Source organism: Elephantulus edwardii, unplaced genomic scaffold (assembly GCF_000299155.1).
Source record: "Elephantulus edwardii isolate Elephantulus edwardi_28Jun2011 unplaced genomic scaffold, EleEdw1.0 scaffold00005, whole genome shotgun sequence".
Taxonomy (NCBI): Eukaryota; Metazoa; Chordata; class Mammalia; order Macroscelidea; family Macroscelididae; genus Elephantulus; species Elephantulus edwardii.
In genome coordinates, this window is record NW_006399755.1 from 9221221 (window position 1) to 9245343 (window position 24123).

The 24123-nt window shown below is 41.3% G+C and overlaps 1 protein-coding gene across 1 annotated transcript in view; it reads left to right on the plus strand.

The window, feature by feature from the left end:
- Positions 1 to 3167: 3167 nt before the first annotated feature.
- The window catches only part of CPT2 (carnitine palmitoyltransferase 2), a 30918-nt gene continuing 9962 nt past the window's right edge, over positions 3168 to 24123 (plus strand). Inside the window, exons 1-3 of the mRNA XM_006879694.1 lie at positions 3168 to 3319; positions 21697 to 21777; positions 23382 to 23488. Coding sequence (XP_006879756.1) covers positions 3168 to 3319; positions 21697 to 21777; positions 23382 to 23488 — 340 coding nt within the window. The remainder of the gene's footprint in view (positions 3320 to 21696; positions 21778 to 23381; positions 23489 to 24123) is intronic.

The window sequence follows — 24123 nt, forward strand, 5'->3', positions numbered from 1 at the left end:
AGCTCTTAGAATGTACTTCTTGTTAAGTGCCTTTGTTGTTCTTGTTCCTTTTTTTGCATTCGAGTTGGAACTGATGCCTAGTTGACCTTGTAGTGGGTTTTCAGAGGCAGTAAAATACATGAGAGGAGATTACCATCTTTCTCCCACGGATCATGTGGTGAATTCGAACTGTGTGCCTTTTGGATTGTAGCACAGATTCTTACCAGTAGGCCTTTGAGTTGACTACAACTCAAAGTAACTCTATGAACAACAAATTGAAACCTTGCACTATCCTGCATCATCTTCCCAATCTTCACCATGCTCAAGCCCATTGTTGCAGGCACTGTGTCAATCCATCTCACTGAGGGTCTTCTTCTCTTTCTTATCTTCTCTTAAAATTTTGTTTATTTATTAAAATAATTTAAAACATCAAAGTGCTTTGGATTTTTGTTTTTTAAAAACCCAACAAACCATGGGCAGTTTGAGCAGTGCTTGCTTCTTCTCACTGTAAAACTTAAAATTCAGAGGAAGCACTTTGACAATGAACTTTGAGTTAACAGTCCTTTAGAAGTTTGGATTCACTTTTAATATTTTATTCTCTTTTTCACTTTTTCTTAATTGTGATTTTGACAAAAGTTTACAGAAAAGTTATATTTTCATTTATTCATTGTTGCACGTTTTCCTCCCTCACTTCCCAGTTCACTTAAAAAAAAAAAACCAATTCATTCATTGTTGCATGATTTCCTCCTTCCTCCAGCCCACTTTGCTATGTACCTCTTATTCTAAACTGTTGTCATACAAATAATGCCTAATCATATATCCTTTTAAATAGTTCTTTCCCATATCTGTTCAAATGCAGTGTTCATTATTTATCTCCTCTTGTTAGTTTACCCCCAACCCCCATGTCAGTCCTGTTTTATAACAGTGATGTTATGCAGAGTTTGTCCTTTTGTGACTGAGGCATTTCACTCAGCATAATGTGCTCCAGGGTCACCCATATTGTATAATATTTTATGAGTTCCTTGTTTTTTTCAGTGCTACATAATTTTTCTGTCTATTCATTTGTTGATGAGCACTTGGGTTGCTTCCATCTCTTTGCTATTGCGAATAATGTAGCAATAAATATGGGTGTTCACATAACTGTTTGTTTTGGTTGGCAGCTCTGATTTCTTTAGGGTATATTCCTAGTAGTGAAATTGCTGGGTCAAATGGTATTTATATTTTCAATTTTTTAAAAAAGCACCATACCACCTTCCACAGTGGTTGCACCATTTTACATCCCCACCAGCAATGAATAAGGGTTCCAATCTCTCCACAACCATGCCAGCATTTATTGTATGCTATTCTGTTGAGCTTTGCTATTGTTACTGGGGTGAAATGATATTTCATAGTTATTTTTCTTCCTCACTTTTGAAGATCTTTTTTCCCTCTCATGTCTTATTCCAAGAACTTGCACCTCCTGAGAACATGCTCAAAGTATGTGAATTGACATTTCAACATTCTTGCCTCCAAGGAGCACCCTAGTTGCATTTCCTCCAAGACAGATTTATTTGTTCTTCTAGCAGTTCATGAGCTATTCAATATTTTAGACAACACCACAATTCAAAGGCATCAGTTCTTCTTGTATCTTCCATACACATTGTTCAACTTTGACACACACATATGAAGCAGTTGAAAATATCATAGCTTGGGTTAGGGACCCCTCTCATTAATCTTTAAAGTCACACCCTTGTTCTTTAGCCCTTTAAAGAGGTCCTTGACAGCAGAGCTGCTCAATGAACACATCTTTTTATTTCTTCACTGTTAACTGTTATAGGTGTTAATTGTGGAACCAAGTAAAGTGAAATGAATGCACTTGGCTACTTCAAACTCACAGGATCACAAATGACAGCAAGACCTAAGGGAAGTATTGTCTCCACAATGGAATTAGATTATCCCTCAATCCAGACAGTGTGACTATGACTTTTTTCCCCTCATTTTTTAAAATTAATTTTAATGAAAGTTTACAGATACTTTGGATTTCCAGTCATTCATTGTTGTACTTGTCTCCCTGCCCATCCCACTCCCCCAAGTCGCTCTTCTCTTTGAAAAGTTAAAGAAAAATTCTTTCATTGTTATGGAGGCTGCATTCTTTGATCTTCAACAGCAAGCGCTTCAAGTCCTTCTCACTTTCAGCAAGCCCACTCCACTCCGTGACTATGACTTCTTATATCTCTTTCTTCTGTAAAGTGCAAGCACTATCTATTTGATCCTTAAACCACAGCAAAAATCAGACTTTGGGGTGTAGTGGGTTTTAGGACTATGAGTGGTAATGGATCTCTGCTCTATTATAGACTCTTGGAATCATAGAGGCAGAAGGGAACCATGGAGGTGCGCAGCGGTCCCAGGCAAGGAATCTTTACTGGGCAATATGGACAGGTGGTCACCTGAGCCAGAGACTCGATTTTCCTCTCAACGGTGAGCTTCCTGTCCTTTGAAATGTTCGAGAAGAGTGGTCTTGCTATATAGGGCTTTCTGCGTAGAAAATGTGGCCAGATCACGCAACTCCATGCTGTTTCCTGCACATGTTTTATCTACTGCCTATTAAGTTGCGCTTTGTGCATATCAAAGATTTTCAACCGAGTAAACGTCACAGGTTATTAATAGCAGAAATAACCGCCACCATAGATCCTGTTTTTTATTTCTTAGAGGTTTAAAACGTTTCCTTGGTCTCCTAGGACAGAGTCTGGACTTAAATTTACATCCGTCCATTTCCAAAAGCTTTCTGCAGCTCTAGAATTCCATACCACTCCCAAAAAAGGAACAGAGCAGCTTGTGAAGTTCCTTCCCAACTTATAGAGAGAGACTCCGAAACCTACCCTCCCCGGAACTCCAAGCCAGTGGGCGGGGCCTTATCTGTCCTCAGACACACTCTGCAGGGCCTGTGGGCGGAGTCCCGAGTACCCGTGGGCAGGGTTTGGAGCGTCTGTGGGCGGGGTCTATGGTGCCTGTGGGCGGGGTCGACTCTGGCCGTGAGTGTGTGCCGGGCGTGGGCGGGGCTGGCGGGTGCGCCGGCCGGAAGTGATTAGGTGGGCGGGGCCGAGCTGGTCCGTGAGTCCCTGACGCTGCGTCCTGGGACTCAGAGGGCGGCCTTGCCTGTGTACTTTACTGCTCTTCTCTCCGGCACACTGACCGACCCCCCGCTGACAATGGTGACACGCCTGTTACTGCGCGTCTGGCCCCAGAGCCATGCCCTCCGCGCTGGAAGCCCCTGCCGACCACTCAGCGCTGGCCCTGCGCCCAGCCAGTACCTGCAGCGTAGCATTGTGCCCACCATGCACTACCAGGACAGCCTACCCAGGTGAGCCCAGCATCCCCGTCCTGTCGTATGTACCCTTCCAACTTAGGGTCGCCCTCAACCTGAGTTCAGACACTCAAGACTCCTTTACCTAACTTCTATCCGCTCCCTCCAATCGGGAACCCTCCTGGACTACGAATCTTTCCACCCATAAACCTCAGTACCTTGAAATTCTCTTCCAGAATTTACATTGTATCCCGGGACCTACATCTTAATTATCTTCTCAGGCTTCCTCTTAAGTACCCCAGCCAGATCCCCCAAGAGTCCCTTCACATTTAACTATGAAAACTCTTTGACCTGCATAAGAAACTCCACCCTAAACCCTCTTAGTTCTCTCGAAATGCCTTCACGACTGCACCAGAATTTGGATTATATGCCGTTTCTGGCATGCAAGAATTCCTTTCCTGAAATTCTCTCAACACTCCACCCTCTACAGCCTTCTAAATTCCTAATAGCTCAGAACCCACCACTTGACTTGTCATTGTACCAGTACTCAAGTTCCTTTAACACCTCATCAGTCCATCTCCAGCACACTCACCTTTATTCTCAATTTACTGAAACCACAGAATCCAAACCCCCTGCCAAGGGGATTCTGACCAGTAGCCACCCCCGTGGCAAGCTGTGCTGCATGCAATCCCGAAGGCACGCGGCTACGAATCCACCAGCTGCTCTGCAAAAGGATGGATAATCTCCTGTGCAAATACTTGGCTCTGAAAGCCCACCAGAGGGTCAGTTATGGGTCAGTTCTGACTCAGTGGTACACAACAACAACAACAGCATCAGATTTCTAAAGCTGGAGGATACAGCCATCTGCCTCCCATGGAGCACCTGATGTATTCATACTACTGACTTTTAGGTTAGCATAACACACCAGCCACCAGGGCTTTTACCCTCAGATCCTGGAAACTTCTCATCCTCATAAAACTTCTAAACACTCTCCACCAAACTCCTGCCCATAAAAATCTCCCTCACTTACATTGTTGTTAGATGTTGGTGAGTCAGTTCAGAATCATACAAAGCAAGTCTGACAGCAGAATTAAACAATGGTTGGTCCTGTGCCATCTTTACAACCGCTGCTGTTTAACCCATTATTGCAATCATTGGGTTAGTTCATTTCATTGAGGGTCTTCTTTTTTCCCAAACATTATCTTTCACTAGGGACTATGACCATATTTTTATATACTCTGTAATTTCAGGTAACTCTGAGGAAATTCCAGACACCATCTTAATTACTCAATCCAAACCCCACTTGACTCAAGTCCAGAACCTGTCCATATTTTATCTACTCCTTACCTTGGGCTCCTCTGTTCCCCTTCATCACCCAAAACACTTCACCCAGAATCTGCCTTCCTTCTGAAAATAGGTCCAATATCTTTTTCTTTCCCTTTTCCCTCACCTGATGTTTCCTCAAAATCTGGCCCCCAGTTTTTCTAGTTTTTTAATTCCTGAATTGCCAGGTCTCCTTCACCAGTATTAGAAATTTCTCCCAATTTTTTCACCCTCAAAGCAAAACTAAGCTAACTACTATATTTACTCACAAGTTTTCCCCCTAGAACTGTGTTTCAAATTTGCCTCCAAAACCATTCTTACATCCTTTGATAATGGTTAAGTTAGTATTTAAGGCAGTATGATATATAAATCATAATCATAATCCTTGTCCTACCCTACAAATGTAGGTTAACCAACAAGTTCTTGTTAGATGCTGTTCGAGTCCAGAACAACTCATAGCGACCCTATGCACAACAGATTTGAACCATCCTATAGCCTCACACTTCCAGACACACAAGAACCCATTGCGAAAGAAACTGTGTCAGTCTATTTGGATGAGGATCTTTCTCTCTTTCAACCTTCCGCCTTTGCAAGCATGATGTCCCTCTCCAAGGAATAGCCTTTCCTAGCAACATGCCCAGAGTATGTGAGATGAAATCTAGTCATCTTTGCCTCCAAGAAGTACTCTGGCTATACTTTCTTTTGGCAGTCCATGGATATTGAGTACTCTTCTCCAACCTCGAGAAGATTTTTCTGTTTGCTTGTTTGCATTACTCTTTCTTTGGGTGACAGGACTCCAAATTTGTGTGGGAAACTAAAGTACTCATGTGCACCATTAGCCAAGTTAGCCAGCCTAAGCGATGGGCACATGACCCAAGCTAGGCAATCTTATAGTGGCTTCTGGGAACTTGAATCTAGATCATAAGAATTAAAAGACAGAACAAGAGATAAAAAACAAAAAAAGAGAGGTCTTCCGGTCCATGTGTTGGAGGTTAGCTAGCACTCCTACCACCATGAATAGAACAAACATTTTGTCACAGTCTCCCCAAGTAATGAGTTGTGCTTTTTCTCTGTGTCTAGGAACCATTCTTAGTCCACCATCCATCATCAGTGCTCACTCGCACCCTCCCAGGCATATCATCCAAAGTGATTTCTTGTAATATGACAGTGAGCAAGGGTCGAAGACAAACTAAAATGAAATGTTTCAGTTCCCACCCTGTTGTTGTGATGTGTTGTCAAGTTGCTTGCAACTCATAGCAACCCTATATACAGTAGCCCTGAAACATGCTCTATCCTGTGCCAACTGTCTCTGACCCACCTACCCTCATTATGCCAGTCACTGAATCAATACATCTCATCGATGGTCTTCTTCTCTTTCTCTGTCCTTTCACTTTTCCAAGCATGATATCTCTCTCCAAGGACTGCTTCCTCCTTGCAGCATGCCCAAAGTATATCAGACAAAGGCTCAGAATCCTTGCCTCCACAGAGCAGCCTGGTCTCTCCGGGAAGAACCTGTTTGTTCTCCTGGCAGTCCATGGTATGTTCAATGCTCTTCTCCAGCACCACAGTGCAAAGGCATCAATTCTCCTGTCAACCGTAGTCATTGTCCAGCTTTGTGATGCATAGCAAGTTCCCACCTTACTCTAAGTTTTTCAGGAGGAGAGGGAGAGAGAAAGGAAAAAGGTCTTTGTGCCTGTGAGATAGTGCTCCTCCTCCACATAGTATCTGTGCTAGTGCACAGGAACTGAGATGTGGGGGAAAGGTGAGGGCTCAGAGAGCCTGCCTTCGCTTGCCAAGCTCAGAGTCAGGTGTTCATTGACTTTATTTATTTATTTTACTGTGGCTTGGGTGAAAGTTTATGGAGTAAGTTAGTTTTCCCTTCTACAGTTGAAGCATGCTTTATTTCATAACATTAATTAGGATTCTCTCAGTGTAACAGCTCTCTCCCCACTGCCTCCCTGAGTACTCCATTTCCATTCATCCTTCTTTCCTACTCCTTCCTAACTTCTGAACTTTGTCTTTGGTTAAATGCTGACCTTTTGCTTTCTAATTGTCAATTACTCTGAAGAATATTACTGGGTGATTCCCTGGAGGGGGTCCCTTTCCAGATTTGAAGGGTGTCCTAAGGGCTGCAGTCTCAGAGGTTCTACCACACTCTATCAAACCAGCGACTCTGGGCTTTTTTATGATTTTGAACTTTACTCTTTATTTTCTCCACTTCTGTCCAGGACTGTCAATGATCTGGACATTCATTTCCCCACCCTACCCAACAGCCACTGACTTTTAAGGCAGGCCTGAGCCCCACTCAGAATTAATTCTCAGAAGAATTTTTTTCCCCATTTTTGAGTTAGAAAATTGAAAAACATAATCGCAATCATTTACTGCATGGAAGTTTTTAGAAATATGAGACTGAATAATACCACTCATCGCCTGTGTATCACCTTGAACAGCTGACCTCCACACCAGACAGGCCTCTGATACTACATTCTGTACGTTGAGACTTCCAAAAGATGAGAGGTTGAGATTCCTTCTCTTTCTGAAATTCTAGACTGGTGAGATCTATGACTTTTTTAATATAGCATTTTATTGTGTTTTAGGTAAAAGTTTACACATCAGTTCCCATTCAACATTCAGTGTGTTAATGTTTTATCATTATTGTTATTCTGTTAATAATTTTCTTAGAATGACATGTCTTGTTCATGGAGTAAAGCTAGACATGTGACTTTTGTAACTGATTTGGGGAGAACTTTGATCAGTTTCCAGACCGGCCACTCTAGCTGTTACCTCTGGCAACTCAGCTAACTTCTTTGACCCATCAGTTCTTAGAGTTGAAGGAGAAATGACAACACATAGCTAGTTCTTGGGGTTATTGGAATGTTAGAGTGAAATAAGATATCAGTGATAGGGAACAATCATAATCAGTTGCTTGTGAGAGTTACTAGTCCCTTTGTAGCAGGGACTCACTCTCTTCCTTGTTCTGTTCTTATAAGTACAGCTTCCTGTTCCTCTACTTTTTTACTGTGATTTCAGTGCAAGTTTACAGAGCATACTGGTTATCTGTTAAATAATTCATACGTATTTTGTTTCATGACACGGATTGCAGTCCCCACAGTATAACACACTCTTTCCATATTTTGGATTTTGTGGAAAGTATTGAGAAGAATGAGAATTGTTGTGGTGGTGTTAGGTGCCCTCGAGTTACTTGTGGCTCATATGCACAATAGCTCTGAACTCTAACTATCCTGAGCCTGTCTCATTGTCTCTGACATGCTTAACCCCATTTCCCCAGTCAATGAATCTCATCCAGCATCTTCCTCTCCTGTGCTGTCCCTTCACCCTTCCAAACATGATGTCCTTCTCCAAGGACTAGTTCCTCCTGAAACATGCCCAAGTGTGTAAGACAGTTTCAGAATCCTAGTCTCCATGGAGCAACTTGGTTTCACCTCTCCAGGACAAACCTGTTTGTTCTCTTGGTAGTCCATGGTATGTTTAAGACTTTCCTGCAGTACTGTAACTCAAAGGCATCAATCCTTCTGTCATCCTTAGTCATTGTACAGCTCTCTGATTCAAAGCAAGTAATTGCAAAGACCATGGTCTGGATCAAGTGTACCTTAGTCTCCAGACTGACATCATTGCTCTGAAGAGGTCCTTGATAGCAGATTTTCCCAATGCAGTTCAACTTTTGCTTTCCTGGCTGCTGATGCCAAGAGTGTTGGTTGTGGAACCTAGCAAGCTAAAATTGTTAACAATCTCAATCTCCTCTCCATCTGTCATGGTTACCAGTTGGCCTGGTGGTGAGAATCTTTGTTTCTTGATATTGAGCTTCAATCCATATTGAAGACTATAGTCCTTGACCTTTTGTATCAAGGGTTTAAGGTCCTCCTCAGTTTGAACAAACAAGGTTGTGTCATCTGCATAACGTAGGTTGTTAATGAATCTTCCCAATGAATGAATCAGTTCTGATGCCACATTCCTCATAAAGTCCAGCCTCCCAAATGATCTGTTCTGCATATAGATTGAAAAGGTATGGGACAGGATGCATCCTTATGCACTCCTTTCCTGATTTTTAACCATACAGTGTTCCCCTGCTCTGTTCTGAGGACTGCTCCTAGTCCAAGTGTAGGTTTTGCGTAAGCACAGTAAGGTGTTCTGGGATTCCCATTTTCCTCAAGGTTAACTACATTGTGTTGTGATCCACACAGTTAGATATCCCTCTGGTACTCTTTGCTTTCTGCCAAGATCCATCTGACATTGGTGATAATGTCTCTAGTGCCACGGCCTCTTTTAAACACAGCTTGTATTTCTTGTTGTCCTCTGTCAGTGTACTGTTCCAGACATTTCTGGAAAATCTTCAGCAGGATTTTGCTAGTGTGTGATATGAATGATATTGTACAGTAATTTTCACACTCTGTCAGGTCACCTTTTTTTGGAATGGGAATAAATATGGATCTCTTCCAGCTAGTTGGCCAGGTAGCTGTCCTCCAGATTGCCTGGCACAGCATAGTCAGCATGTCCAGGGCAGCATCTGCTCATTGAAATATGTCAGTTGGTATTCCATCAATTCCTGGAGCTTTGTTTTTTGCCATTTCCATCAGGGAAGCTTAAACTTCCTCCTTCATCACCATTACCTCCTGATTGTATGTTGTTTCATGTAATTCTTCTCTGTCAGGGAGTTCTTTTTGGTACAGTGACTCTGTGTACTCCTTCTGTCTTCTTTTGATCATTTAGTATTATGCTTAAGACATCCTTAAGTATTGGCACTCGAAGCTGAGAGTTGTTTTTTTTGGTTCTCTCAGTTTAAGAAATGCCATGCGAGTTCATCCCTTTTGATTTTCTGACTCCATCTCTGCACATTTCATTATAATACTTTGCTTTGTCTTCCTGAGGTGCCCTTTGAAATCTTCTGTTCAACACCTTAACTTCTTCTTTGCTTTGGCTTCTTGGTGTTCTGGTGCAATATATTCAGAGTCTTTTCTGACATCCATCTTGAATAAGAATATTTCAATGCTTAATTGTGCTCATTCGAAACCTATACATACCTGAACCAAAAATTAAATTTCTAAATAGAGCAAGGAAACACTGCATGGTTCAAAATCAAGAAGGGATAAAAGGTCAGAATTTTATAATCTGAATGCTGAGCAAATCATTTGAGAAGCTGAACTCTATGAAGAGAAATGTGACATCAGAATCAGAGGAAGAATCATCAACAACCTGTGTTATGCCAATGACACAGCTTAAGTTTCAGAAAGTAAAAAGGACCAGAAGCACTTGCTGCAGAAAATAAAAGACTACAGCCTTCAATATGGATTACATCTCAAATCAACAAAGAAATCCACATCACTGGACCAATAGGCAGCATCATGATAAAGAATGAAGTTGTCAGTAATTTTGTTTTGGTTGGATTTACACTTAACACTCATGGAAGCATCAGTCAAGAAATCAAAAGACATGTTGCTTTGGGAAGAGCTGATCTCAAGGACTTCTTTAAAGTGCTAAAGAACAAGGATGTGACTTTATAAAGAATAAGATGCATGTGACCCAAGCTGTGGTATTTTAAATTGCTTCATATTTGTGTCAGTTGGACAGTGAATTGTAGTTGTCAGATGTTGTCAAGTGAGCAACAGATCTGAACTGTGTCTTATCTTGTGCCATTTTTACCATCCCTGACACACCCAAGTCCATTGCTATAGTCATTATTAATCTATCTTGTTGAGAATCTTCCTCTCTTTCACTGACATGCTTCCTCTCCAACCATGATGTCCTTTTTCTAAGAAGAATTTCTCCTAACAACCTGCCCAGAGCATGTGAGATGAAGCTTCACTATCTTGTCTCTAAGGAACACTCTAGCTGCACTTTCTCCAAGACCCATCTTTTTGGCAGTCCATGGGATATTCATTACTCTTTTTTCAAAGGCATTAAGTCTTCTTTCATCCTTATTCATTGTCCAGCTCTCAGATACATAGCAGGTAATTGGAAAGACCATAGCTTGAATCAGCCAGACATTTTAGTTAGTCTTCAAGCTGACATCTTTTTTCTTCAGGATTTTCAAGAGGTCCCTGACAATAGACTGTCCCAGTGCTGAATATATCTCCTAATCTCTTGACTTCTGGTGCCAAGGATATTGATCATGGATCCAAGTAAGATGAAATCACTGGCAATTTCAGTCTTTTCCCCCACCTGTTATGATGTCGGCCCAGTGGTAAGGATTTTTGTTTTCTTGATGTTGATGTGTAATCCATATTGTAGGCTGTATTCCTTGATCTTCTGCAGCTACTGTCAAGACAACACAAGAAAATACTGCATATTTTAAAACCAAGAAAGGTGTGTGTCAAGACTGTAGCCTTTCTCTGTTCCCATTCAACCTTGAAGCTGAGCAAATCATTCAAGAAGAACTTTATAAAGAAGTTTGTGGCATCAGGATTGGAGGAAGACTTAGCAGCAGCTTGTGCTATGCAAATGACACAGCCTTGCTTACTGAAAGCGAGGACTTGAGGACAATGAGTAAGAAAGACTAAAGAAGAATCAGTGCCTTTGAATGATACTGGCAGAGAGTCTTGAATATTCCATGTATGGCTGGTAGAAACAAGTCTGTTTTGGAAGAAGGGCAGCCAGTGTGTTCCTTAGAGGCAGGATGATGAATTTTCAACTTACATACTTTGAGCAGGTTGTTGGAGGGGCCAGACCTTGGACAAAGACATGCTGGGAAAGGTCAGTGAAAGAAAGAAAGACCCTCAACCAGATGAATTGACCCAGTAACTGTAACCAGGCTTGAGCCTGGTGGAGATAGTGAGGCTGGTGGAAGGCAGGGCGAGGTTCTGATGTGTTGTTCATAGAGTCGCTGTGAGCTGTAGTCATCTGGGCAGCACCTAAACAACAGTTTCCTCTTTGTCTCTGTGTTTACCATTTCCACTTGTCCTCCTTTCTTATCCTTGGTCTTTTCAATCACTTATACATTTGCCAGCTGGACAATGAATAAAGGTATGGAGATAGGATGCATCCCTGGCGTAAGCCCTTCCCAATTTTGAACCATGCAGTGTTCCCTTGCTCTGTTCTGACGACTGCCTCCTGGTCCAAGTATAGGTTTCGCATTAGAACGATCAAATGTTCTGGGATTCCCATTCTTCTCAGAGTCAGCCATAGTTGGTTATGATCTACACAGTCAAATGCCTTTGCATAGTCAATGAAACACGGATAGACATTCCTCTGGTACTCCCTGCTTTCAGCCAAGATCCATCTAACATCAGCTACAATATCCCTAGTACCATGACCCTTCTAAACCCAGCCTGGACTTCTATAGTCCTTGATTTTCATTTGTAAGTACTCCGAGCTCCCTCTGGTTTGAGCAACAAGGTTGTGTCAGGTGCATATTGCAGACTGTTGATGAATCTTTCTCCAATCCTGATGCCAACTTCTTTATACAGTTGAGCCTCTCAGATTATTTACTAAGCATATATAAATTGAGCAAGTATAGTGAAAGGACAGAACTCAGACATACACTGTTCCAAATTTTTTAAAAATTTTTTTTATTGTTGTTGCAAATTTTAAAACACATAGTATCCCTTGGTCTGTTCAAGCCGCGACCTCTTAGTCTATAAGTTACTGCTATTGTTGTGTGCCTTCGGGTCAGAACCAAGTCATAGCTGATCCTCCAGCAGGTTTTCAGGGGCTGTAAATGGCATGGGAGGAGAGGGCCACTTGTTTTCTCACAGAACAAACCGCCTGCCTTTGGTTTGACAGTGCAACTTCTTAACCACTAGGCCATGAGAGTCCCTTTTAAGTCTGTTTACAGGTTACAAATGAGCACAAGTGTTCTGGAATTCCCATTCTAAATACAACCTTTATGTAATAAACACGCAAGTAATAGTACCTAGAGAGAACAAAGTCCAAAGCTACCTGATCAAAAAGTAGTTAATGTATGTATATGTGCTATAAATATTTAACAAAACAAACGGGACAAAGTTATACTTGATGGTGACGAGTCATACCAAACACCTTGAGGGAATGAATGAGTCAGTGGGCCTGGTGGGTCCTGCCATTGAGTCAAGATCAACTCACAGCTGACCCTCAGGACAGCTGTAGCAGGAGGATATCAATGTCAAGAATACAGTCCACAAAGACAATGTTAGACATCCTACTTTAACTAATAGTCACTGGAGTTCTAAAAACTTGTAAAGGGCCATCTAAGTGCAACTACTGATCTCTCCCGGAACCAAACAAAGAAGAGTACAGAAAATCAAAGACACAAGGAAACACTTAGCCCAACGGACATGGGTACCATACAAACCTCAACCTCCAACACAAAGACGAGAAGCATTAGAGTGTGTCCAGTTACCCCTGCTGCCTGCTCTGAAAGGGATCACAAGGGCTGAGAATAGACTGGGAGAAAAATGGGGAGCAAAATTTTAAATTACTAAAAATTTGCCAAGATAAATCAGTAACAAGTCAAAGGCATCAGTTTTTCTTTGGCCTTACTGATCTGACAGAGACTGATGTAACCTCTGAGACTAAAGACGGATGGTAGTCCATTGTTATCCTTCAAGGCTGGAAATGAACTCACCTCCACAATTCAACTTTCAGCCAAAAACCATACAGGGCTATAAAGTAAACAATAACACCAGGGAGGTACAGCATTTGCCCGGGGGGGGGGGGGCAACCTATATGCAGAACAGATTATCCGGGAGGCTGGGCTCTATGAGGAGAAATGTGGGGTCAAGATTGGTGGACGATTTATCAACAACCTGCGTTATGCGGATGACACAACCCTGCTTGCTGAAACTGAAGAGGACCTGAAGCACCTGCTGCAGAGGGTCAAGGACTGCAGCCTACAATATGGATTGAGGCTCAATGTCAAGAAGACAAAGATTCTCACCACTGGACCAATTGGCAGCATCAGGATGGATGGTGAAGAGATTGAGATTGTTCACATCTTTAGTTTGCTTGGCTCCACAGTCAACAGTCTTGGCACCAGCAGCCAGGAAATTAAAAGGCGCATTGCCATGGGGAAGCCTGCTGTTAGGGACCGCTCCAAAGTGCTGAAGAGCAATGGTGTCTCTCTGGAGACTAAGGTGTGTCTGATACAGGCCATGGTCTTCGCAATCACCTGTTATGCATCAGAGAGTTGGACAGTGACCAAGGAGGATAGAAGGAGAATTGATGCCTTTGAGCTGTGGTGCTGGACAAGAGTATTGAGAATACCATGGACTGCTAGGAAAACAAACAGATTTGTCCTGGAAAGGGTTAAACCAGGTGGCTCCTTGGAGGCAAGGATTCTGAGGCTCTGTCTAACATACTTTGGACATGTTGTGAGGAGAGACCGGTTCTTGGAGAGAGACATCATGCTTGGGAGGGTGGAGGGACAGCGCAGGAGGGGAAGGCCCTCTATGAGGTGGATTGATTCAGTGACTGGGATAATCAGGATGGGAGTGTCAGAGACAGTGCCATTGGCACAGGACAGAACAGAGTTTAGGGCTGTTGTACATAGAGTCGCTATGAGTCGCAAGCGACTCGATGGCACATAACAACAACAACAACAATAGTCTTCAGTATGGAGTACATACTCAAAGTCAAGAAAACAAAATCCTCACAGTTGGACCAATAAACAACATTATGATAAGTGGAAAAAAGATTGAAAGGATTTCTTTTTTCTTGAATCCATAATAATTAATGCCAGGGAAACAGCAGTCAAGAAATCATGGCCTGAATCAGGCACAACCTAGTCTCTAGACTGACATCATTGCTTTTTAGCACTGGTAAAGTCTGTGACAACATATTTTCCCAGTGCAACTCATCTCTGATTTCCTGTTTGCTGTAGCCAAGCGTTTTAATTGAGAATCACAGTAAGGTAAAATTGTTAACAAATTCAGTCTTTTCTCCATTTAAAGTCCACCATGTAGAATGAAAGGGTAAGGAGAAAGGACACATCCCTGACACACTCTTTACTTGATTTTGACCATAAGTGTTCCCTTGCTCTGTTTGGACAGCTTCTTGGTCTTGGTATAGGTCTCACATGAGCACTGTCAAGTGTCCTGGAATTTCCATTGTTCTTAATGTTAGCCAGAATTTGTTGTGATCCACACAGTCAAATGCTTAGTCAGTAAAAATAGACACCCTTCTGGTACTCTCTACTTTAAACCAAGATCTGACTGACATTAGCAATGATATCCCTAAGTGCTACAGCCTTTTCCAAACCCAGCTTGTATTTCTGGCAGTTGTCAATGTACTGTTCTAGTCACTTTTGGATAATCTTCTGCAAGATTTTGCGTGTGATATTACTGATATTGTTTGATAATTTCCACATTTTTTTGGATTACCTTTTTTAGAAATTGTAATAAATTTGGATCTTTTCCAATTAGTTAGCTAGGTAGCTGTTCTCCATATTTCTTCGCACAACATGATGAGCACATCCAGGGCTGTATCTGTTTGTTCAACTATGTCAGTTGATATTCCTTCAATACCTGGGACCTTATTTTTTGCCATTCCTTTGAGCAACTTTAAGTTCCTCCTTTATTATCATTGGTTCTTGATTATATGCTGCTTCCTGAAATGATTCTGTGTCAGCCACTTTTTGGTACAGCGACTCTGTATTCTTTCCATCTTCTTTAGATGCTTCCTGGATCATTCAAGATTTTGCCTACAGGGTTTTTAAGTATTGCAACTCCAACTTGAATTTGTTCTTCATGTCTTGAGAAATGCCAAGTGAGTTCTTCCCTTTTGATTTTCTAACTCCAGCTCTTAGCATATTTTGTTCTAATACTTTGTCTTTGCAAGCTACCCTTTGAAATTTTCTGTTCAACTCTTTAACTTCATGATTTCTTCCCTCTGTTTTGTCATCTTGGTGTTCTAAGGCAATATTCAGAGTCTCATTTAATACCCATGTTGGTATTTTTTTTCTTCCTCTGTCTTTGAAATAACCTATGCTTTCTTCATGGATGATATCCTTGGTATCATCTCACAACTTATCTAGTCTTTATTCATTAGTTTATAATGGCTCCAATCTGTTATTGAGATGGTTATTAAATTCAGACAGGATATATGTAAGATCATATTTTGGTTCTTATAGATTTAGTTTTCTTTAGATTCAGTTTGAACTTGCACGTGAACAGTTGATGGTTTGTTCCACAGGCAGCACCTGGTCTGGTTTTCACAGCTGATAGTGAACTTCTCCAGTAATTCTTTCCACGGATGTAATCAGTCTCATTCCTGTGGAGTCCAGTCGGTTTTAAGTGGCTATAAATCAAATGCATGGAGATTGCCCATCTCTCCCCTGCAGAGCAGCTGGTAGATTCGACCCAGTTGTCTTTGGATTGGCAGCATAACTCCTTACCTAGTAAGTATTTTCATTTGCCTCCCATCTTTGCAAGAACTGAACAGTGAATAAGGAAGCTTGGAGGAAAATTGATGCATTTGATGTGTTGGCACAGAATATCGACTATGCCGTAAACTGCCAAAAAAACCCCTAATCTGTCTTAGAAGAAGTGCAGCCAGAATGCTCTTTAAAAGCTAAGATGATGGCACTTTGTCTCATATACTTTGGACATGTTATTGAAAGACCAGTTCCTGAAGAAGGGCATCATGGTTGGTAGAGGGTCAGCAAAAAAGAGGCCAACCTTTAACAAGATGGATTGACACAGTGTTTGTGACAGTACACAAGCATAGTAGTAATGATTGAGAGGAGTGCCCACAATCAGGCAGCTTTTTGTTCCGCTGTACATGTAGCTGTGAGTCAGAGCCAACTTGACAGCATCTAACAACAATACATGGAGCTTTAAGGAGCCGTGTTCAAGGCAGTGGTTAACTAAAGGATGGCAAAATGTGTTTCTAAGCACGGTAGTCAATTTAAAAGTATGCAACAAACTGATTAAAAAAGTTAATCACTCAGCAAACTTAAAGGCCAGTGGTTCAAACATGGGAGACAACTGTGACAGTCTAGTTCCATAAAGATCACGGTCTTAGAAATCCTGTGGGACAGCTCTCCCCTGTCCTGTAGAGTATCTGTGAGTCTCAGTAAACCCAGTGGCATTTAATTTGTTTGGGTTGGGTCTGGACGAATGGTTTGTTAACACAGTAAAAAGTGGATGATATCACCATTAGGGCCCTTCTGTTAGCAAGTTTTAGAAACCTCATTTTAAACTAACTTAAATGAGCAAAATTGTATGTGCTCACAGCGCAGAAATAGCCCTGCTCAGTCAAGGGACTAATATCACCCTTGAACCTTACTGACTACAACACGTGGAGAAAAGCTTGGGATTTCTTAAGACAAGGGGAATAGGAGTGGACCTGCCTTGGTTTCTGGAGGACAATATATACCTCTGTTATTTAATCCAAGTACTTTTACCTGTGAACCCTCCTAACAGCAAAATGCTGAGAAGGCTTGGGGTTTCTTAAACCAAAGGGGAATTGGAGAGGACCTCCCTTGGTTTCTGGAGGAAAATACATACCTGCACTCTATGAGCCAGGTACTTTCACTTGGGATTTCTTAAACCAAAGGGGAACAGCAGTGTACCCATGTGGTTTTCCAGAAGACAATACATACATCCCTGCACCTAAAAGGGGAAAACTGATAATGCAGGTCCTTCACAGAGCATCGCCCTCTCCTGGGACATTACATACTTATAACAGCCTAACATCTACCAAGAAAAGACTCATACAATGTCAAGAAAGCAGTAGGCAGCTTCAAACATCATGAAAAAAACCAAATGAACCGTTCTTCTAAAAAAGCGGAGCATATTGCAGACTAATGAATACCTCAGATACAGATAACCTGAAGAAATATTTTGATGGAGTTTTTTGAACAGCTACAGAAGAAGGTGCAAATGATGGAAGAAACAATGGAAACCCCCAAATGTCTTTCTGAGCAGTTGAGCCATTTTACAATCCCACCAACATTGTATGAGAGTTCCCAACTTTCCACATCCTCTCCAACATTTATTGTTTGCTGCCCTGCTAAACTTCGCCACCGCTTTTGGGATGAGATGGTATGTCATTGTGGTTTTGATTTGCATCTCTCTTATTGCCAGTGATTTTGAGCATTTCTTTGTGTCTGTTGGCCACCTGGATGTCTTCCTCTGTGAAAGTCTTTCCATGTCTTTTGCCTATTTTGTAATTGGGTTATCAGTCTGTTTCTTCTGGAAGAAGACAGTTTGACATTTTCTCAAAAAGTTGAATATGGAAACTCCATATGACTCAGCTATTCCACTGCTAGGAATATACCCCAAGGAAATTAGAACTGAGACACAAACAGATTTGTATGCCAGTGTTTATAGCAGTGATTTTTACCATGACAAGAACATGGAAACAACCCAGATATCCAACCACAATCGAATGGATTGAGAAATTATGGTATATTCACACAATAAAATACTATGCAGCAGTCAGGAGCAATAATTTCAAAAAATATTATGTAACTTGGGAGAGGCTAGAGGGAATTATGGCTAGAGTGAACTAACTTAGTCTCATAAGGACAAATACTACATAAGACCATTATTGTAAAAATAGAAGGATAACTAGTAAAACATGTACAGGAACTCAAGGTGGGGAGGGCTGAGGATGGGTAGGGGCAGAACCACAGGGTTGCACAGTTTAGTGGATAGAGGGAGCAGGGGAACGAAACGGGAAGGATCTAGGTGAAAAGAGAGGGTCATGATGGGTGAAGTCCAATGGTGATTAATTTTATAAAACATAATGCATGAGAATAATTGTATGAAACACAATGTGACAAAAATAGTGTGAAACACGATGTATATTAACTTTTTTAAGGAAACAAATTTTTTAAAAAATAAACAATGGAAGCTGGCTCACATCATTAGAACTCTCACCTTTCTGCTCAACTCTTTTAATTTGTCTGACTCCATTCTGAGGCAGGTTCTCTCCTCATGGTGACAAAATGGTAATACTTAGGCAGAGCTGAAGGCACCCTGGCAGTATAGTGCTACACATTGGGCTACTACTGAAAAGTCATTAGTTTAAATTCACCAGCCACTTCTCAAGAGCAAGATAGGCAGTCTCCTATAAAATTTTGAGCTTTGGAAACACAGAGGAAGGTAACCAGGAGTCAGAATCAACTCTATGGCAGTTAGTTTGGGTTGTTTGTAAAAAAAAATCTCTAAACACTCGGTGACTCTAGCTACTATAATTTTCCTCTTCCCAACAATGTGGAGGGAGGGGGGAAGAAACTCTGTAATTAAGTCTTTCCAGTTGGGTCTCATTAGATCTAAACCAATCATCTATCATAGACCCAGTTGTGGGAATTAGGGATGGAGAAGATTTCTGGAGATGCCATTGCTTTAAACAATAGAAGTTTATTGTCTCGTTTTAGAGATTGGTATGGGCATACTTCATCTTGTTATTATGTTGGTTTTTAGGTGCCATTGAGTTAAGTACAACTCATAGCAACCCTATGAACAAAAGATCTGAACCCTGTTCTATCCTGTGCCATCCTCACACATCCTGACACACAAGAGCCCATTGCAGCAGTCACTATCTCAGTCCACCTGTTTGAGTGTCTTCCTCTCCTTCATTGATCCTCTAACCTTCCCAGCATCATGTCCTTCTCCAAGGAACAGACCCTCCTAGCAACACAACCAAAGTATGTGAGATGAAGCCTCATCACTCTTTCCTCCAAAGTGCTCTGCACCTGCACCTTCTCCAAGACTTACCTGTTGTTTTCTTGGTTGTCCATGGGAAGTTCAGTGCTCTTCTCCAACACCACAGCTCAGAGGCATCAATTCTTTTCCTGTCATTCTTATTGTCCAGCTCTCAGATGCATAGCAAGTTATCGGAAAGACCATGGCCTGAATCAGATGCATCTTAGTCCTCAAACTGAAATAGTTACTCCTCAATAATTTGGAGAGTTCCCTAACTGCAGATTTTCCTAGTGCAGTGTGTCTCCCTATTTCCTGACTGCTGGTACCAAGGGTGTTAATTGTGGATCCAAGCAAAATGAAGCTGTTGACAGTTTAAGTCTCTTCTCCTTCCATCATAACACTGCCTATCATACAGTGGTAAGAGTCTTTGTTTTCTTGATATTGAGATACACTCCATACTGAAGGCTCATTTCATCTTACTACATTTTATTTTGTTGTGCCTCACTGTGGTTTTTTTACAAATTGAAATTTATGACAAACCTGTGTCAAGCAAGTCAATTGGTGCCACTTTCTTGTGTTCACTTCATGTCTCTGGCATAATTTGGTAATTCTCAATTTGGTGTTTCCAGCTTTCTCCATGATGCTACTATGTATTTGTTAGACTAAGGTATACTGTAAACATACTTTTATATGCAGTGAGAACCAAAAAATTCATGTAGCTTGCTTTATTGTGATACTTTATTATGAGTGGAACTCAGCCTGCAGTATCTGAGGTATGCTTGGATTCAGAGCCTTTTAAAGGCCATGTTCTTAACAGAAGGAAGATCCTATCCTTGGCTTACAGCTGCAGCATAACTCTCTCACTTGATCATTTCTCGCTGCCTTTTCTTTTATAAGGAGTTATTCACATTGGGTTAGAACTCACCCTACTGCAGTAACACAGATGAAGTTGGAAGGAAGGTGGTAAGATTTCTTTAAAAGAAGGAAACGTCTATAATGATCATGCTCGGCAGTGGGAGTGAGGAGAGTGATGACTCTGCCCCTTCCAGTGAGAGGAGTGACTTTCTTTGGCGAGAAATTTGAAGGCAAATGATATTTCTCAGAAGAGTCAAGATTTTGAGAGAGTGGAGGAAGTTGGAGAAGTACTGGAAAAGAACTTGTAGAATAAGGCTAGTATATTCAGAATGGGATTTCTAAAGTGTGGTGTGTGGGATGGGTGAAGAATAATGGATTTGGCGAAGATACTGGCAACAAACTGGATGTGGGTGGTGTGATAGAAGAAAATTTAACTTGGTGGAAAACTCACTGTCGAGTCCATGGTTGGGGTTGTGGGTTTTTTTGTTTGTTTTTTGTTTTTCCATTTCACTCTAAACCATAAACTTCATCACCTTGACCTTGACTTGAGAAACTACTGGTAAAGAATGATGAGTAATCAGTTGCTGCTCTTTCAGCTTGTGAGAGAAGATCTGGCTCTTTCTAATAGGACTTCTGGTTGATGCCTACCTTTGAGTGAGCCGCCTATCATATGATCAGTCCTTGCACAGACCTATATTTCATTTTCTATGATTATCTGTTGTAAAATGCACAAATTTTAAAAAGATATAACTTAGATTTTTTCATCCTGAGGAAGAAAAATTTATTGTTCTGTTATTACTGTTCGGTATCAATCATTGTAGTTGACTTCATAGGGACTCTGTGAAAAACAGATCGAAACTTCGCCCTTCTTTATGATGTCTTCCGTGCTCAAGCCTGTTTTGTCCCTATTTCAGTCCATCACAATGAGGACTATACTTTTGTTGATTCTTTACTTTTCCAGGCTTGATGTCTTTTTCCAAGGGCAGGTGCCTCCTGACAACATGCTCTAAGCATGTGAGATGATGCTTTACCATCCTTGCCTCTAAGAAGCACATTGGTTTCACTTCCTCTGAGACAGATTTGCAGTCAGAGACCTCTCTAAATTATTGAGGAGTAATTATGTCAGTTTGAGGACTGATTTGAGCACTAAAAGTGTGTCTGATTCAGGCCATGGTCTTTCCAATCACTTGTGTATCTGAGAGCTGGACAATTTAATAAGAATGACAGAAGAATTGGTGCCTTTGAGCTTTGGTGTTGGAGAAGAGTACTTAACTTTCCATGGACTGCCAAAATATGTCTTGAAGAGGGTACAGCCACAGCGATCTTTGGAGGCAAAGATGATGAGGTTTCACTTCACATACTTCAGGCATGTTGTTAAAAGGAGTTATTCCTTGGAGAGGGACATGATGCTTGGAAAGGCAGAGGGTCAACAGAAGGAAGACCCTCAACCAGGTGGGCTGACACAGTGACTGCTGCAATGTGCTCTAGTGTGTCAAGAACTGTGGAGATGACACAAGATAGGACAGGGTTCAGATCTGTTGTTCATAGGTTTGCTATGGGTCATACTTGACTCAGCGGTACCTAACAACAGCAATCAGTTTATTACTTTGAGTTATGAAGCTAATTAACCTCCATATCTCATTATCCTTATGTTGACTTTGCTTTTCTCCTCAGGCTTCCTGTTCCCAAACTTGAAGACACCATTAGGAGATACCTCAATGCGCAGAAACCCCTATTGGATGACAGCCAGTTCAGGTGAACACTGAAGACTTTGCATGGCCCTGGTTGAGGTGATTTAAGAGAAGCTGGTTCAGGGGAGGTGGGCCAAGTCTCAGGAGGTATCTGTGACTTGAATGATTCTAAGCACAAAGGACCTAGTCAGTATGTCTGGAAGGTCAGAAAATAGCTTTTCCACTATGTATAAAAGGCAGGCCAAGCCTTGAAGTAAGAGTCTCTCTAACCACACTCAGCAGGAGATGATTTATAAGCCAAAATGTCACACTGATATCCTAACTGGGCAGGTGTACTTGAAAGCATAGCTGGTCCTAGTCATTTGCAGAGGGCATACTCTCTGGGTGGGGAGGTCCGTGGATAAGATGATAATGCAGGCCACAAGTTAGAGCATAGCATTTGAAAATTATATTGCCAGGTGTGAAGAAGTAAGAAAAAATGATTGCCTTGAGCTCTCATGGCTTCTTTTACTATAATGGGAGTTTTTTGGTACAGAAACTTGTCAGAATCACAAAAGTCTTCACTGAACAGTGATGGAGAAACATAGATGATTTGTTCATAAATCCTGCTTTTAAAGACCAGTCATTTGAAGCTTCTCTTGACATCACAATGAATTATAGTTGCCATTATTAAAAGATTATGTTTCAGACTATTCTAAACCTTAAATTATTATTTTTTTAATATCTTAAGCTCTATTTTATGTGTAAAGGTCATACACCCTGAATCTGAGAGTGCTAGGATTCAGGGGTCAGTCTTATTGACTCCAAAACTCATTGCTGCTTAGATGACAAATTGTTTCGTGAGATGTTGATTGATCTTCCTGATCAGTCATCTTAAGAAGATATGTTGTTGTTGTTGTTGTTGTTATGTGCCATCGAGTCGTTTGCGACCCTATGTACAACAGCCCTAAATCGCACTGCCTCTGACACATCATCCCAATTACCCAGTCATTGAATCAATCCACCTCATAGAGGGTCTTCCCCTCCTGCGCTGTCCCTCCACCCTCCCAAGCATGATGTCCCTCTCCAAGGACCTGTCCCTCCTTACAACATGTCCAAAGTATGTCAGACGAAGCCCCAGAATCCTTACCTCCAAGGAGTAGCCTGGCTTAACCCTCTCCAGGATGAATCTGTTTGTTTTCTTGGTAGTCCATGGTACCCTCGATGCTCTTCTCCAGCACCACAGCTCAAAGGCATCAGTTCTCCTTCTATCCTCCCTAGTCATTGTCCAACTCTCTGATGCATAACAAGTGATTGCAAAGACCATGGCCTATATCAGGCTCACCTTAGTCTCCAAAGAGACACTGTTGCTCTTGAGTACTTTAGAGAGGTCCCTAACAGGAGATTTTCCCATCGCAATACGTTTTTTTATTTCCTGGCTGCTGGTGCCAAGAGTGTTGACCATGGAGCCGAGCAAACTGAAGCTGTGAACAATCTCTGGTAATTTCTTAAAATCATTCCACATTAGATTGATTCCTCCTCTTCTCATTGGAGGCACCTTCCAATTTTGTCCTTGAGTTCTAGGGATATACTACTAGAGATTCAAAACTGTCTTTATTACTTCTTGGTCATAAACCTAAAAATCATGTATTCTCTGCCATCACTTGACTCTGTCTTTGAATATTTCAGGAAAACCGAACAGTTATGCAAGAGTTTTGAGAATGGAAGTGGAAAAGAACTGCATGAGCAATTGGTTGCTCAGGACAAGAAGAATAAACACACAAGCTACATTTCAGGTAGGCTGGACTGTGGCATGCCCCTCCCAGCGTTCTCCATAATGGCAGTGAAGACATCTTTTCTCCTGTTTGGTCTTAAAAACATTTCTAGTGAGATTAGTTTCGAAGTAACATCTGGTCTTCTCTTAAGTTAAAATATTAAAGTGGTGACATCTATTTTGGTCTTTTCATCTTCCTCTGTCTTAAAATGAGCATACCGATATGTTATACACTATGCTATTAGAGCTTTAGAATTAGAAAACTTTCTTTGAATTATGTACATGTGTGTGTGTGCATATATACAGATTGTACTTCTAAATTCTAAACAATCGTGCGACTGCTAAGATAACGACTCTGCACTCATTCAATTATGATACACACAAGACATTACACAATGTTGTCAATGGAAACTCATTATTTATAGAGAATAAACATTAACAACATATCAGATAACTTACAATCAATTTTAGGTGAGCAAGTCTACTCTACCTCAATGAGTACTACATGTAGGATTGTAGGGGAAGATCTCTTCTTGAGTAAAAAGCGAATAAGTTATTCTTTTAAAATTATCGAAGTAAGATGTGTACAAAAGTCCAGAGGGGAAAAGGGTGGGACAGTGGGTTGATGGTGGGAAGGGAGGATTACAGGGTCACATA